The following is a 17462-nucleotide window of genomic DNA, read 5'->3' as shown; positions in this document are numbered from 1 at the left end:
CCTTATATATATCAAGTTCAGTAGAGAATTATTATTATTGAATACTTTTATCCTTATATATAATAAGAAATAATGGTACTTTTCCTATAGCAAAGATACATTCAATAAAAGAGGTCCAACTTCTTATACTAAGCTACTTCTTTTGAATAAAGTATCCCTCAGTATTTCTAAGTACCATACTATTTAAGCTCTAGCCTTTTATAATACCAGCTTTATCCAGATTCCATTTGTTTTCCGATTTAATGTGAATAATAATTAGCAAATTCAAATTTTTGAAGAACTTACTAATAATTTCAGTAATAGTATTTGAAATATATTGATTATCGATTCTGATTTGTCTTTTGGTTCGAATTTCAGGATTTCTAAGTAGAAAATTGTGCATCTATCGTTTTCCAAATATAGATTCACTTCCTTTCACCTCAAAAAGGGTTTCGCTAATTTCTTGTATCTGCCGATGTGTAGTACTAATGCCCAAAGCCTCTTGAACTTATATCCATTCTATTAATGCTTTCTCCTATATCGGGATTATCTTTCGCATATTTTGAGCACTGCTTTAATACGAAAGGTAACCTTTTATATAGTTTTGAAGAGTAGTACAAAATATCCTATAATTCAAACCAGCTTTTCAAATAGTTATACCTCCTGTTATAGCACTAAGTGACATAGCAATATCATCTTCGGTACAACCATCTCCTATGATATAATTGATAATATATCAAAATTTTGAATCAATTGATTCAGTAGTTGTTGAATTATTAAAGATTGAAGAGAGGCGGTTGGTTAGAGCGGTGAGATTTATGAGGTGGCCCAAAAGAGGGGTACTGAACTTACCTAGCTAAATATCACTTTCCTCTCACCACACCCCTTTCTCTGTGCTCAAAAAAGAAGTGCCTGAAAGATTTTTTTCTTTCTTCCTTTCTTCTTTCTTCTTTCTTCTTTTCAGTTAGTATACTATTACGAGAATGTCAAATTAATCCTTACTTGACTGTATCCCACAAGAAAAGCAGAGCATTACACATGTCAAAAGGCAGAGTTAAAAGTCAAAAAATATAAAAATATATTATGTATCTGAGTTCTCTCCTCTTCCTTCTTCTTCCTCTTCTTCCCCCTCCCCCTCCCCCTCCTCCTTTCTCCGTCTTCATCCCTTGAATCCACTATTTAGTCCCTCTATCATTCACCCTCCACCCTCCACTCTAATCCAAATCCACATTCCCACTTCCTCTTCTCTCCCCTCCCCTACCATCCCAACAACTACCCAACTAATATATAGCGATTGAAGAAACACTCACACACACATCCATAAATATGCACGCCTATACCCCATAAAAATCAAAAGTAAAAACCACTATACTCGGTTTCACTGTCCATTTCACACCCTTTCAACTTGGTCCCCTCAGACTGAGTATTCTCTTTTTTAAACTCTACACTTAAAGCAATAAGAATATCCACAAGTGCATGTAGCAGCGCCTCCAGCGGTATTTCTGGCATCGCACAAACAATATTTCCAGCCGTTTTGTCTGAACACCTTATTTCGATATGAAGTAGAAGCGCAAACGCTTTGCTCGTGTGTTTCCGTGTACTTTCTCAACTTATGAAGCGTATTCGCGTAATTATCAGGTTGTTGTAAGAAGCTCGGAGCTAAGGTGGGAAAAGTGTGACGATCTGGCCTCAGGCCTAGATTAGTCATCCATTTACCCCACCTGGCAGGTGAAATCTCGCTTCGCTCTTGGTCCCCTCGGGAGACCTATAAAAGCCTCTTACAGGTTCACTCTTTGTACAGTAGTTTGTTATTCTCTAGTTATGATAACTGATTCTTTTCTATAATGCCTTGAACCTGTTGTCGTCACAAAAAGTGGCACGAATAGAATACACAGTTTAATATGTACAAAAATATGAGGAAGGTATCAGAAGCGGAAGCCCGGCTCCTTCGAAGATCATGTTTAGACAAGTGGTATCGTCGTCGAGCGAGGTTAAACAAAAGTCACATCTTTGAAATATTGTTGCTGATTTATCATAATTATGTGAAAATATAAAAAAGCAATTAATAAAAAAAATAATTGAAACCAAACTTTGTATCATTTCAATATGGAAAAGTTCCATCAATTCCTTAACGATGTAACACATCATTGTTCATCGAGCCTTTGAATCATGTGTCGAAATAAATAGACATTATAAGCTGAATATCGAATTTTCACCTAACGCAGCAGGCTGGTGGCGGATGATAGATCGAGCTTATCTGCTTATATTGAGATCAGAAAATTCAAAAGGTGGTTTGATTGCTGGCATTAGGAGACGGAGTGTGTAATCAAAATACTTTCATATGGCTCGTCTTTCCGTGTGCTTTGAGGTTTCGTGTGCTTTGAGGTCGGCAGGACGTTTGTAAGCCCTTGGACAACCTGGATAAGAGCATTTATGAGGTTTTCCGATGGTCTGACAGAACTTTCGATGAGCGCGTAAGAGCTTGGGCTTCTTGAACGTTTTTTGGCATTTTCCAAGATTGCATTCGAGATACTCTTCATTTTTGTGAGTATTGGATGTAGTCCTCGCTTCTTTATTATTAGTATAATAAGCTTCTACACTATGAGCTTCAAATTGATTGATGTTGTACGTCAAAGTCTCTGTGGACTCTGACCGACCGGCATCTTGGAATTTGCTATCTTCTCCATTTGGAATGTAGGTACCGAGACCTATGGGATCGAAATATAGAGGATGAGAGAATGCTTGGAATGATTGAACTTGTGGAATTGAGAAATTGAGATCATTATTGACCTGCAATTCGGGTTGCAGATTCGGGTTCGGATGGATCTGTGAGTCTTTGAGTTAGTAAAGCATACAAAAGGGAATTGGAGTTACCACACTAACATTTTGATTATATTGATACATGAATAATTCATAGTCGTCTCGAGGAAAGAGTGTTGTTCTGATCCGTGCCCTTCCAATTCCAAGGAAGCCTCCAGCAAGAACTTCTGTATCCTCAAGAGGGTGGTTAAATTTAATCGGTAGAACATGGTAACTGAGAGTATGGCTTTCCAATTCTTGAGAAGAAGGTATTGTTTGATAAGAAGTAAAAGTAGGAGATTTCGTAGTCTCAATAGACTTAATAGACGTTCCAATAAAATTGGCTATCGAAGGCTGATAGTTTATGCTAGAGAGTTTCGATCGTCGAGCAAGAACACCTAGATGGTATTTGGAAGTTTCATTATGTCTCTTTAAGCTGCTAAAAGCAGTAAATGTCGAGCTGCAAAGTTCGCATCGGAATGAGGTTTTCGAGATGCCATGATGTTCCCCATTCAAGATTATATGGTTGCCCGATTGTTGCCCTATTGTTATGAGTGGGTTTATATTCTGATTCCCAGCTACACTGGTTCTGCGTCTGGTCTCCTCAAATGTCCTCTTTTGACGATCAACAATATTCACTCCAATTTGATCAAAATTCGCTTTATTGAAGATGTACATTGGCTGTGATGGTAGGATTTTTTTTGGTACTTGGAGTAGTGGTTGTCTTTGTGTATATTCGAGATATTGCTCATTCATCTGACTCATTTTGTAGGATTTAAAGGTATCTAAATTCTGGGGAAATGAACGAGAATAAGGAAGGGAGAGAGAGACCACTCTTCAAGCTTTAACACATACTTAATGAGATACCTATAATTGGTATGAGTATAAGGCACATACTTCTTCAGCCGTTCTGAGCTCAACCCTAGTATCCTATATGCGCATTTTAAATTACTGTAGACTTATCCGGCATGTCCATAACCGTTTTGTACCAGCCAAGTCTCTTTCAATTGGAAAGGGGGATGAAAACCACCGATCAACTAACGACAATGTACGACACCTGTTCAATCACCCTAGATTCTTCTGCCAATTCAACTCACATTATGCGAGGTTTGGAAATCTTCCGATGATAACAGCTGGGCAAATTTATGGCCTTTTCACAAGGATCATTATGAAGTATGTGCATGGGCGCGCAAGTTTCGGTCTCTCGAATAAATGGACAAAGTCGACAAGGATCTGTGATTTCTCAGGATCGAAGCAACACTTTTTCGGACATTCTCGTATCTTCTGAAATCGACTGGCTGAACGAATTCGCGAATCTATTTGGAGAAATCTAGAAATTCTGGGAGGGTTTCCTATTCTTGATGCAGAAAGGTAGATTAATGGCTTTGAATTTGTTGCATCCAGATCCTTCAAAAAATAATATCCTGACTACCCCTGGGGACGCAATAATTCATTTTCGAATTTTAGTCTAAGTTTCTTCGAGTCGAAGACTTCGATTCACTAATTTCTTGTTCCACAATGAAAGAAAAAATGGGATGATTATTGAACTTCATTTTCCCTTTATAGTACTAACTGAGTTGATCCATGTAAATTTTGATGATATATTAATTTATAAGGTTGGAAGCGTAAGCCATGTATCAATTGGGCTGGCACCTGCAAGCAAGCAGCTGAGGAGTACTTTTAAGATCCTCCTCATTTGATGCCACTTCAAACTCACTACGACCTCAGTCTCTCGCCAAGAGGTAAAATTTATTGGAGGCTGTTGATATAATTCAAGTCACACGATGAACGCTTGAGACTTTATGGTCATTCAAAAATCAAGGACTTGGGTCTGTAGTAGCGAGATTGAAGATCACAAAAAACAGGTCACTATGCGGCAAAATTATAACCTGAAATGATGAAATAGGCTTTTACTTGGAGAAAAACAAAATAATTGAAACAAGTAATCCTCTATCTACCCAGTTCTATCCATGATTTTCCATATCACTCATTGAAAATTGAACTTTCTCAGTCAGAAGGTACATTTGCTGCCCTGATATTGGCCGATGACGTGTCTCCTTCAATATCAGGCTACATTTAGACAATCTAATATCCTTCAGTCCTGCAAAGTATATCCTTTTTTCCTTGTAGAAGTGGAAACCATTCAGCATGTTCTCTCGGATTGTAAGTCGGCAGATCTGGCTTCTGTGGTAAACTCGGACTTCGAACTGTTGAATATAAGCCATGGACTAACCCGAGCAGCAACACGGCAAGCAAGCCAAAGTATACGTTCTTGACGTTGCTTTAGCATTGACGGCAGTTCTTGACATTTTTCTTCCTCGTCAACGTTCTCGTCCAGAAAATATTCCTCCGGATATAAACCTTCGGCCCACGATAAACCCCTCATAGCATAATCTTCTGGAAAGGGGCGAACATAATCATTCTCGTTCTTCTTTAACGATGGAAATCCATTGTGCTCAATACACTCGAGCGTTCCATAAGAACACAACAATGTATTCAACATGATATTTAACAATTGCCAAGGAAAGCCCAGTGCTAAGAGAGCTGTTGCATTGTCAAATTGAGATATATGATGCAAATAAACCAGGGTAACATGAACGAAAGGAAGTACATTAAGATCGCCAATGCGTTTCAAAACAATCTCAAGCACGGAGTTATTCAGATATTCAGCATATCGGAATGCCGTTGTAGGCTGGGATAAATCATTCTGCGTACCTCCCATGTAGTCCTCTGAAGTATTATGAGTCGAAGAATGCATCATCAACTTCGTAACAGGATTATCTCCAGAACCGAAGCCAATAGCTGCAATGATATTTGAGATCGAAATATGATAGCCCTCCTCCATAAACTTCCTTGTGACCTGGCCGATATGGCTATCAAGAAGGCTAAGGAATTTTTCAACTGTACGCTCAAATTGCTCCATGTTTGTATAAGTGAATATATAACTATGAGCTAGAACGAAAGTCGTATTGAAAGAAGGTAGCTGGACTTGCTTGCTCTTAACCTGATGGAAGAATTTAACTAGCGATTCTTTTGTGGGAGTGAAGGGCGTTGCAACACACAAAGATTTTGCATAGTAATATAGTCCCGATAGAGGGTCCGAGTTTGGATATGTTAGAATGGCAAGGTGATGATATAATCTACCAGTCGCTGGGGCTCTGTCGGAAGCCTTTGAATACCAATAACGTGCGACACTGTTCCATATCTGTTTGTCTTCCGTATTGTCAACTGCAACAGCCGTTCTGAATCTTCCTAAATCGCCCAAGCACTCAATCCAAACATCTTGGAAAGCCGGTACAGTCTCATAGAATATTCCTAGCATCGAATATGTAGAATTCATGAATGCAATCATATTATCGTGGGAGGTAGGCAATCGAGCTCTGAGTACTTCTAGGAAGGAATGAATGGCATGTCGCCACATTCGACCAGGCAAAAAATGTTTTGATGGTAGTGTTTGCAGAGCAAGACTCGCAGATGGATGTTGAAGGACTTGAAATAAATCATAAAATGCGTAAATCAAAGTGTGATGCAATTCGTTCAAGGCGTTCCATTGTTTGTCATTCAACGGTTCCGGTACAGGAGAATCGCCCTGCAGTATAGCTAGCTTTTCGTCAACTTCGATACACTTGGCTGCCACCATTTGAAGTCCTGCATATAAGCCTCGGGCCTCAACTATAAGTTGCTTTTGAGAGATGTGCCTTGTTTTGAATTGAAGCATAATGTCGGATTTGTTGCGTTCAGATTGCTTGGATGATTTGGCAGGCTGGATATTGGCCTTATCATGATAGCATTCTTGATTCGGGTGGTGTTGGTAGTGCTGCTTTTCATTTTGAGTAAATAGTCGCGCTTTTTCTTTCGCAGGAAGAGTTGAAACGGAAACTTCTCGAAACGAAGCAGATAAAATCGTTGAGACGTCATCGCCCGCGTCTGCCATTGTGGAGAATCGATCTGTAAGGGTTTCTTTGTTGTTCGTAGCAATGTAGTTTGGAAATTGTACTTCTTGTGAAGGCACTATTGATTCAACTACCACCTCGTAATGGTGCGAGTCATCTATAGATCTTGAAACAAACCTCTGTTAGTTTTGAATCCCTGGATTATAGAATGGTTTTCAAGATTATAAACTGACCTCATGAGTACTAATTGGGGCTCAAGGGCTTCTGGATGTTGCTGGAATCCATGGACATGAGAGGTGATATTACCGCCATGTCGTTCTTCGATATGTAACCGCAAGTCGTCTTTTGAATAGTGAGTTCTTTGGTCTGAGCAATATGTGCATGTACATGATTGAGTCTTTTGATCGTTCGGTCTTTCACACTGAATCCATAGACCTTCAAGATCAAGATCAAGATCAAGATCACTCATATCTGCAATATAGTTGCTGGAAATCAAGACTTGATTGTGCTAACGAAGATTGATCAAGACCTCGATTTTAGAGTGTAAATGAAACCAAAAAGAATGTGAAATCAAGTCTTTAAGTTTGCAATCTGATTTCTTAAACAAGATTAGTTGCTTCGGTGAGAGAATCGAAAGAAGTGAGGCTCTGATGAATGACTTCTATATCTTGTTTTGGCTGAGAATAACTTATTGTATTACATGATGAACGAACGTTGCCTAAAAGCAAATGCTTGCTTTGTTAAATACTTGTTTGAACATCGCTGTCTTTAGGCCTTGCCCTTGCGAAGTTTGAATTTCTTCTGCAAACATTTGTTCCATGATCACATCAATCCTGCGTCCAATCATAATAATTTCTGCACGTCGTTGAGGCCAGAAGGACGCCGAAAAAGAAAATTAGAGTGTATATGATGTGGTGCGTGGCAGGATTGAGATTAGATTAGGCCATGCACCAGAAAATAAGCGGTCTCACAGGTTTATAGTCAACCAGAGCGTGGATCTTGCGAATATCCGAGGAATATTCGGAAATCGCATACAGTATGAGCATGGATGATTGACCAGGGGTCTAAGAGGTGCATAAGGATTCCAAGAGGTGCGGTATACATGCAAGCGATTGAACTCAAACCCCAGAGATGTCACCTACATGAAGTACAGCGCTCTCCAAAGCCAAGCATTGATTCGGGAATTCTCCTACTTTACTATGCACTTCTGAAACCCTTGTAATTTTACTGTGCCCATAAACTCCTTTTCGATGAGGGGATTCTTACGCAGGGTTATCATTATATAAAAAGCTATCTTTTCAACTTTCCTAGTGACGACTCTTCAACTGGCCCGTGCAACTACTCGAGGTATATTTTCAGAATCATATATCCAATTTGCAACGATATTGATTGCAGGTTCTCCGAAATTTATCTTGGAACCGTCAAAGGATTTACAGAGCTCCATATTTATGCCTTTTTACGCTGTCGGATGTTATAAGGGAATAAGACACCCTACCAACCAACCCGAATACAGAGGAATCCAAGTTTACAATACGAATGATGTTACGAGTGAGGGAATTAAGAGCAACCAAGAGTTTCGGGATATATGCCAGTGTATTCCGGATACTGATCTGAATCGAAACAAGACTCAAATAGTAGCATCATCCTCTGGGGAATACTTGTCAGTCTCATCCCTCATTTAAATAAGACTACATTCATCTGCTGACACGCTATTCAGCTTTATTCTAAAGCTTTGCCACCGCGATATCCCACATTTTCAAAGGATCCAGGTTCATTCTGAAGCATGTACAAAGTTTGTGGAGATATGGACTGGTCGGAGATTTGAGAACATGGAAATAGCTATCGCAGAGTTGGAAGAAATGGTTAACGCGTGTATTATTGATTCATCACTATTTTCCAAAGAACTTTTACAGTGGAGACAGAAGTGTAGGGGGACAGTCTCAGATTGGGATCAATGAGGAGTGGAAAATAGAAAAAAAAACAAGGATGATGATAATGATGATCATTTGTATATCCTCGCCATTTACTATTCCTGACACACTCTGGGATGCCAGATAAATGTAAAGTATATTGATTGTATGCAATCATCATACCCCTCGCAAACCTGCAGGCTGCAGCCAAGCAATTCTATCTGCTGTTCCACCTGCCCGTCCCATCCTGCCATCCATCTTCACTTCTCACCCTCCATCATCAATGTCATTTACCCATCATAACCATAAACCCATTTGCACCCATGACACACGCCGTCTCCGCCCTTATACTTGCGACAATTATGCTTGCAATACCTGCACTTCTCTGGTTTGAGATGATGGAAGATATTATTCCCTGCGCACTAAGATACATCCATCAATAGTTGTGACTTTGAATAAAACTTTGATTGACTTCACCTTGAAACACGCAAATGCAATGATTTTTGCATGACTGGTATTGCTCGAGGTTTCGGTCGACCTCTCGTCCTCAGATATTTCGATTGACGATCCGACGTCCATATTCAGCTATGTACAATGATGATAAGGGGAGGAAAATGCAGAAAGTAAATGAAGTATTTAGTTTCTGAGCCAAATTTGATTTGGGGAGTCATCTATCATTTTATATTGATCGAATTCATTTCTTCACCGGACACAATCTGAACCTCTGTCATTGCATGTTGGGATATGGAGACATGAAACGTCGGCCTTTTGAATGCAACAACATGATACCACTATCCAGAAAATGACATTAGATACGAAATAACAAATTAGATCAAGGTCGATACCCACGATGCACCACAAACAAAAATGCCCTCTGCATTGCAGACAAGCATATAGAACCGGATATAAAATACTCCAAGGTGCTGGGTATGCAGAAACAGGAACTGAAGTTGTTGATGGGAGAACCTGCCGGTAGACTGCCTATGACCAGGAGCAATCAAGTCAATTTATTGATAGGAACTATGCAAACAATAATTATTGTGGTCCTGCTAAGCTCCATATGGAAAGCATCTGGGACATTTAAATGATTAGATAAGTGCAGTCGAGTGATGAAAGCATGCATGCATCATGATCCTTTACTAACCATTATTTGTAAAAACGCCTGGGACAATGAATGAAAATGGTTTAGTAGAAAGTGAGCTGAGAAAACAATATATATAGGTCCCTGCGACAACTCCGTTTCACAAAGCGCCTGGGATTCTAAGCGAAAATGATTTAGTGCTAACAACCGCTTAGGTATTACACGTGATCGAATGATCTGTGGACCATTTATGCACCCTGTGGTGGTAAAATCAGTATATGACGAAGACTACGCTTCGTCCCGATTACCAATAATTTAATAATTTTGTCAAGTACGTATGAAAAAAGTAATACTAAATTAATTAGATTAAATTTAGACTTTAGTAGTTAAAGTGATTTCTAATCAATTGTGTGGACTCAAAGTCAAGTATATCAACCAAGAAACGCCAGGATATAGAATGAGAACCTTGCACTCATTCATGAACGAAAAACACACCAAAGACTTGATAGTAAACAACACTTATTGGTTCAATTACCTACATAGACCCCGACTATAAACAGGGGAGCTTTATTTGGGACATTATAAATATGCAGTTCATAAGAAATGGCCCATCCTGAATATTCAGGAACGCCTTTTCAGTAAGGCGTTCCGTCATCACATGATCGATTTATTAATATCGCTAAATGTCATTGAATATGATGGCTGTTCCTCAAATGATGTAATGCACTCGTGGAAAGAACTCTTGGAGGCTAACTCTTAGAATATGATAATAATATTAATATTCTAATAATAGTGGAAGACTTAGTCTTATTTAGGCTTAGGGACAAATCGAATATATGATATAATAGTTGGATTGAAGTTAAATTATAAGAATAAGTTGAATTGAGTTGAATTTGCTTTTAATTTGCTTACTTTTTCTAGGGTTTCTTTAAAGAATATCCATTTGTAAAAGTTACTGACTGCTCTTCCGATTTACATTTTTCCTTAAAAGATTGTATTTCTCCAGTTTTCAAATGCGTCATCACGACACTCTTGACATGTACCTCCGCCTACTATCGAAGCAGAACAAACCATGCAATGCAAAACTTGCTTCCTTTCCCTCTCAATCCTTTCACACCTTTCACATATACCCTCTGAACCAATCTTGACCATACAAGATTCACAACACCGATATTTTCTCTCTCGATTTTCCTCCCGCTTTTTTTTCCAATTCAACCTCCAGTTTTTGATCACATCCTCATCACATTTATCATCACTTGCCTCTTTTTCATTCAAGAACATACAATAGGCATTTGACTTAATCTTCTTCAGACATTCCGAGTCATCCTCTTGTTTGATGTCTGTAAACTTCCGCTTTGAACCCATTATACCCTTACCAAACCTCTGTTGAGACTCCTCCATACGTTTTTGCAATGATTTTGGATACGAAAGCATCGGCATCCCGCCCAGTTGGGGGACCTCATATTGCTCAACGATCGCTTTCAACTCTTGCATAACATCTCGGAGCCCTATGATTTTTCCATTCCATGTCTCAATCAAGATTATATATAATTCAGAAGGGTCCTGGGGGTTTTTCGATTCGAGAGATGCGTCGTGGGAACCGACTTTCAGAACAAAGCTACATAGAGATCATTAGTATATGAGGATATCTCTTCAGGAATAAAGAGTATAACTAACACAGTTTTTCCAGATGGCGATTCAAGTAGACACTTCTCCATTATCGGGTCTTTATCTATATAACTCCAGATAGATTGAAGCTCCTCGTCGGTTCCAGATTGATCGCAAAACTTTATCCAATTGCAAATTGGTCTGGCGCCCCTTAGCCCATTAAAAGACCCGATCAGATAGGAAGACATGAACGTGAATGTTGCAAAAAGTAATTTGGAAGATAAAAGTGAGTTAGGCAGAGTGTAGTACCCTTTTTGAACTTAGATAAATGTCAGCTAACTACTATTATATAGAATTTTCATCACCAAGGTTCCCTTTATTTGATCACAGAACAAGATAAAAATACCGAGCATCGTGGGGAATGTTATACTATAGTGAATGGCATCAAGTTCCTGGTACCTAGCTAGCGTGCATGAGGATACTATTTCCTACACCCGAGAGGGTTGATTCTCGCACGAAGATATATCAGGCCATGGATTAATATTTAGAAAGACTTAGAAGATTGTCTAATTACATATGGTGAAAGAAAAGGGACATAGGAAGTAAAGTGAAGACTATTTGAAGACAAAAGACTAAACAAAGTTCAGATGATGTAGATCGTTAGAGGTAAGAACTCTTCAAAATTAGCATACTGTATGAATTTAGCGGCTTAGAAAACTGAAGGGTGGGAATTGTAAGTTTAGAAGCCGATGTTATCCATAATACATAAATTTAAAGAGTGTTTAAAGAAACAATAGAACTACACATTCCCGAATAGGATGCCTTTGATACTAGAAGAGAGTAGCGGGGTTTCTTGAGAAGCTGAGCCAGGTTATGGGTAATCATGAATAAGGAGAAAATCACCGTGTTAAGCTAAAAATGTGAATGAAGTTCAGATTTATCACTACTTATATATGAGGTATGCAAATTTTGCGAGGGTCAGCATATCCGGCATCTATAAACCGAACTAGCTCCTCAAAGAAAATATCCCATCGCGATGTAGAATCATAAAGTTCGAGGTCCAAGCAGATGTAAGTTATTCCCCTTAAATCCTTTTTGTTCCATTCGTGTTACTCAGCTACTGAACTCGATCATAGTTCTCTAAGATTTCAGTAAGTGACTTTTTCTAAAAACGCAAGTAGTAGACTGGGATTATATACCTAAACCAGAAATCGTGATCTTCTTGACTTTATACATTATAAGGCTACTTCTTGCCAAGCGCCTGAATCTAATATTAGTTTTTGCGAAAATGACTTGATTTATTGAAGCATACCAAACAATTGAGACAGATTTTACCAGCATTAGATGCCTTGAAACGGCATCCAGCAGACACGTTTTTGCATGGCCCTTCATTGGGAAACATAACTTTAGAGATCTTCTCAAAAGTTTCGAGTCCAGGTGTTGGTTCAAAATCCTTGTAAACAATTGGTACACCAGTTGTAAATCTCTTTATGGTATTTGCTATCATCTCGTTCGTATTTATTTCTGTATTAGTTGTTGTGGTCTTTTTTTGGGTGCTCGTTTGTGATGCTTGTTCGTTTGATGGAATTGGATTCATTTTGAGGATTGGAAATGGGATTGATGATCGATAGTATCAAAGTTCACTGAAGTAAAAAGAAAGAAAACCAAATGCAATGGCAAACAATTAGTATATATACATAATTAACAAGTCACTCACAACGGCATCTCAAGTCCTATAGATAATAAGGAGATATCAAAAATGTAATAATCCTAAAATAAATAATTTACATGGGAATATAAGATGTAGGGATGATAACGAGACCAAAAGAAAAAACGCGTTGTGACCACTGAATATTAATGCTCCAATTAGCTCTCCATTCCTCTTCATCGTCTGTATCCCAAATGCTCGTTTCTTTTGATGCGCTCAAACCTTCCTTATCGGTTGACTTTTCCTCAGCTCCACATCTCTTCTCTGACGTCGTATTCGAAACGCAATAACACGACATTTGATGGGAAGTTATTATTTCCAACAATTATTTTGCTCAATTCTCCTGAGGTCGAGGATTCTTGGAGTATAAGCTCGAGCTTTACCGAATTACCTATCTCCGGCATGACAGGATATTTCATAGGTTTAGTGTGGTTATCTTCTGATAGATGAAGCTGAAAAGAATTACGTAGCCAGACTCGGTGTATTTAGAATTAGAAAAAACCCTAATGTATGGAAACTTACAATGGAAAGATCGCCGACCATTCGGCTAACCATTAAAGTCTTTCCGACGTCTTGAACCCCAAGAACGAGCAAGTATATGATTTCTCTAAAGTTGTTGGACATACTGAAGAGGTTGCAGCAGGATTTGAAAGTGTTTTTGTGTTACTCCTCCTTATGGGTGTATAAAGTACTTACATCGATTACCTCGTTCCACAAACTTCCTCTTGTATAATTAAATAGATCCTCTTTTATTATAGAAACACGACCCGATCACTCCAGATCCACCGAGGGAACGGAAGCTTGCCATCAAGCTTGAATCAAAAGAAAATGATATAGGAGTGGGGACGAGCGAAGCGACGAAAGGTCAATCCACTGGATATGAACAATGTGAATGATCAACAAGGTCACGGCTTGTCATGCGAGTTCTAATATCCGCATATGAAAGGGGGGAGCCGGTATGTGTAATTGCAGGTGATATCCCGGCAAAACATAATAGAAAAATAGAAAAGATTACTACAAGGACATTCATAAATAATTGAATCCTTTTGGAAGATATTCTCATAACGAAAATTAATTTAGCGCTTGATGCAAGAGAAATATAGAACATGGATTATCTAAGTGAGCAGATGCACAAGTTGCGCTATTTCAATCTGGCTGAAAAGTGAGAATAAGCCGATTGGTGTTACTTTTGGTGGTGAGATGGGACACCTGTTGAGACCAGGGGCAGTACCAATTTTCAAAATTGGTACTCTACCCTGTTCCTCTCGAGAGAAACTAACTTTAACTCATCTTTCACCCACCAACCTCTTCTCACATTTCAATAACATTAAAAGATTATGGATGAAGTTGTTTTTCAGAAGCTTTGCACACCTACTATTCATTATCGTTCATTAAGAGAGCAAGAGATGGCAATGACAAGTTCAACACAACAATCCATTCCTGGTACACTGTCGAAGACATGTCCGACTTATGTGCATCTCATCGTTCAGCTTGAGGACCACTGGGCTGCCGTTCAAATAAGTTTGTGTCCTTTTGTTATTCAGGATATTTCAGGACAAACATTTTATCGATGCCACTACCGCTATACCTTGTGCTGTTCTTCCATAGATGAAGAAGATGGATCACTACACAGCTTTGTTGAGAAAACAGTGCAAACCATCTATGATGTATACTACCAACCTTTATGGTGGAACTTTTCAGATCAGCAGAGGTAGGATGCACATTAATATACTCTCAAGAACAGTTCTGACCGATCTAGCTGGACTAAAGAAACACAAAGACCAGGCAACCATGACGCCAACTTTAGTTGTGCTAAAGTAACAGAACTACAGCTCCTCAATTACATCAATTCGGCAACCAAGGCTATTAATGATAATATAGTCTCCATTCACATATCAGCAACAGAAATTACCGCGACGCCTGCTCCGAAGCGACCTCGGGAGCACTACATCGATGACAGCATCACAGAAGAGAATGTCTATAAGAGAGGAAAGCATCGAAGACGCGGCACTACACGCAGTTCTGGCCAAGAAATCGCCGATGTTGAAAGCAGCAACGATGTGCGGGTTTGTGGTAGAGGTTCAGTTGCTTCAGAGGAGATGCTCTGTCAAAAAATATCAAAAAATATCGTGAAAAAGATTCGTCATGGCCTGAAGAGCCAGAAGGGGGATCGTGGAGTGAACACGCGATTCATCGAAGATTTTAGTATCGAGCAGTATAAAGATCCTTTTGAGTATTTTGAAAGTCAATTGTGGCTACAATCCTCCAAGTTCATTGACACGGCGAACAAGACTGCATGGAAATACAGATTTCTGGCATGTTGCATTCATTTGTGTCGGGCGGGACAGGTAGTCTCTAGTGAACGAAAAGTGCCATTTGTTGGTACAAATCTTTTGACGGTTCATAGATGGAGGTGTGCAGCTAATATAATAAACATGATTGTCAATGGACTCACAGAAGCTTGGGGCGAGAAGGCTGATTTAGTTTACGAAGCTCTCGCTGGTAAGATTTTCATACTATCAAAGGGACGGATTTATCTGATCTTTTTACAGAGAAGAATTGTATTCTTACTGAATGCTCAAAATTGTCTGAAAGAAAGCGACACGAGGTTGTTGGCATCGTCGTGAAAATTCTCAGTCAAGAGGAGGTTCCGGCGACCGATTTTCAGTGTCCCCGATTTCATCCTGCATTCTGCATCAGTACTGTGCTCAATAAAGAGTATACAGCCCTCAATTATATATTGTAAATAAAGCTGATGGTGTTGAACAGTTATGTAGAGGTATGCCACGCTCTTGATCTTGGATACTATGCTCGACGAGGTCTCCTAATCACGAAGGAGAACCTTTTCCGCCTTCCATGGGAGCCTATGAACCAGATCGCAATTACAAGTACCATTCCAGACTCTATCTTGCAAGAAATACGGCCGAATAACTCTGACCGATCGGATGCAGATTCCCAACAAGCCATATCGACACATGATCCCATCAATATTCGTTCCACCAGTCATTCGCCATTGCTTTCCGTTTGCACACATGAAGATGCTGGTCAACAAGAGTATTCTTCAAGATACCCTAATTTTCCCCATGAGCAGCAAATAGTTCCCCACGAAGGGAGTTTGATCCTCGCCCGCAATGAGTTACATCCAGCTCCCCAGCTATCGCCAGGAGGTCGAGGGCAAGTTCAATCTATACTTCCAGAATCATCGGAAGCTGAGCAACTGAACCCCTACAACACCATGATATCACAAGACTCCGCATTTGACGATCAGCCAGCCATCCAACAAAATCATCCAAAAGAATCCGAACAATTAAAAAACGGGATAGTAAATAGTGCTTTAGATGGATGTCAAAGAGAGTTTAGCATACCCTTGCTATCAACTGAACAACAAGCATCACAACTTAGTGCAGAGCCAGGTACGAAGCTATTATGTTTCAAGGAAACCCAATCTGATATTTGATAGAATCCGCATACCCAAGTCAATATAACTGGGATTCAGAATGGGCATATCCGTATTCCTTGCTTCCAAACAACAATCCATATCATTTCCTCATTTCCACATTATCAGAAACAGAAACCCCCCCCCTTGCGATGGAAGTTCCCCCTTAAACACTTGGACTGCATCGACTGAGGCGTGGAGCGCTTGCCCGCTATTCATCTCGAATTGTTGCGGTGGGTTTCCGAAGCCAGGCAGCCCAGAAGAATAGCTCGAATCGCCTAGCGCAATGAAAGTGAATGCTTTGAATGGTGTTCCAGCGACTGGTGGTATAAGAAAGGGCTTCTGAATGGTATTCACGCAGAGCAAGGTAGATTTGCTGACTATGTGCGTCTTATCAACTTGCTCTACAGGTATGCGAAGGAGATCTGCGACCGGTGCCTTGTCCCCCATCTACTAAATAGTTAGAAAGGATCGTAGAAGTAACAATATGCAGCTTACCTCTAAAAAGTCTTTCAGAATAGCCTCGTTCCTGCTCTGCTGGCCCTGCTCAATGACTACCCAAGGGTTTTGGAACTTGGATTTGGCATAATGTGAACGATTAATTGCCGCTGACAACTCAGCTTCAGCAGTGTCAGCATCTTCTTTACGGAGACCTTTCGAGATACATGGATTCAGTATGGACATTCTGATGATTTGTGCAGAGCTGGGAGGCTCTGTAGAACTATGCGCAAGTCGAAATGTTGATGGGGTTAAGTTTTACAATCTTCAATAATCCGCAGGCGCTTTATTTTTTCCCCGAGTCATGTGATGAAAAGGTAAGCTTTCTTCCACGCCACGTCAACGTAATGGCTGAGTTGAGCCCAAGCAATTAAGCCCTTAGGGATTGGTCTGCAGCTCGGTCGCTTTGTGGATACGTGAATGCCAGGTGCGTGTAATTTTTGTCGAGATGGCATTTACCTTTGCGAGAATACTATATAAAATCGGAAGAGGCTATGTCAGTCATTTTGATTGTGAAGGGGGTAAGAATTTTTTTACTAGTGATCTGGTC

At 39.7% G+C, this 17462-nt stretch overlaps 5 protein-coding genes across 5 annotated transcripts; 1 reads left to right on the top strand and 4 right to left on the bottom strand.

Annotated features, from left to right (window-relative positions):
- Nucleotides 1-2316: 2316 nt before the first annotated feature.
- Nucleotides 2317-3456, bottom strand: EAF01_010126 (uncharacterized protein; the record flags this gene model as incomplete). Its single annotated transcript, XM_038918383.1, has 2 exons — nt 2317-2805; nt 2863-3456. The coding sequence occupies 2 exons, from the start codon at nt 3454-3456 to the stop codon at nt 2317-2319; spliced, it is 1083 nt and encodes a 360-aa protein (XP_038766353.1).
- A 1465-nt stretch (nt 3457-4921) lies between these two features.
- EAF01_010125 (uncharacterized protein) lies at nt 4922-6712 on the bottom strand (the record flags this gene model as incomplete). Its single annotated transcript, XM_038918382.1, has 1 exon — nt 4922-6712. One exon carries the CDS (start codon nt 6710-6712, stop codon nt 4922-4924), a length of 1791 nt encoding a protein of 596 aa, XP_038766352.1.
- Nucleotides 6713-12513: 5801 nt separating this feature from the next.
- EAF01_010124 (uncharacterized protein) lies at nt 12514-12867 on the bottom strand (the record flags this gene model as incomplete). The annotated part of the gene is made up of 2 exons (XM_038918381.1): nt 12514-12531; nt 12583-12867. The coding sequence occupies 2 exons, from the start codon at nt 12865-12867 to the stop codon at nt 12514-12516; spliced, it is 303 nt and encodes a 100-aa protein (XP_038766351.1).
- A 1517-nt stretch (nt 12868-14384) lies between these two features.
- Nucleotides 14385-16435, top strand: EAF01_010123 (uncharacterized protein; the record flags this gene model as incomplete). Its single annotated transcript, XM_038918380.1, has 4 exons — nt 14385-14689; nt 14738-15480; nt 15531-15696; nt 15748-16435. 4 exons carry the CDS (start codon nt 14385-14387, stop codon nt 16433-16435), a joined length of 1902 nt encoding a protein of 633 aa, XP_038766350.1.
- A 90-nt stretch (nt 16436-16525) lies between these two features.
- Nucleotides 16526-17098, bottom strand: EAF01_010122 (uncharacterized protein; the record flags this gene model as incomplete). The annotated part of the gene is made up of 2 exons (XM_038918379.1): nt 16526-16864; nt 16913-17098. The coding sequence occupies 2 exons, from the start codon at nt 17096-17098 to the stop codon at nt 16526-16528; spliced, it is 525 nt and encodes a 174-aa protein (XP_038766349.1).
- Between the last annotated feature and the right edge of the window lie 364 nt (nt 17099-17462).

The sequence above is a fragment of the Botrytis porri genome, assembly GCF_014898465.1.
Source record: "Botrytis porri strain MUCL 3234 chromosome Unknown BPOR_015, whole genome shotgun sequence".
Classification (NCBI taxonomy): Eukaryota; Fungi; Ascomycota; class Leotiomycetes; order Helotiales; family Sclerotiniaceae; genus Botrytis; species Botrytis porri.
The sequence above is the reverse complement of the archived record's forward strand: the minus strand, read 5'-3'. Positions and strand labels throughout refer to the sequence as shown.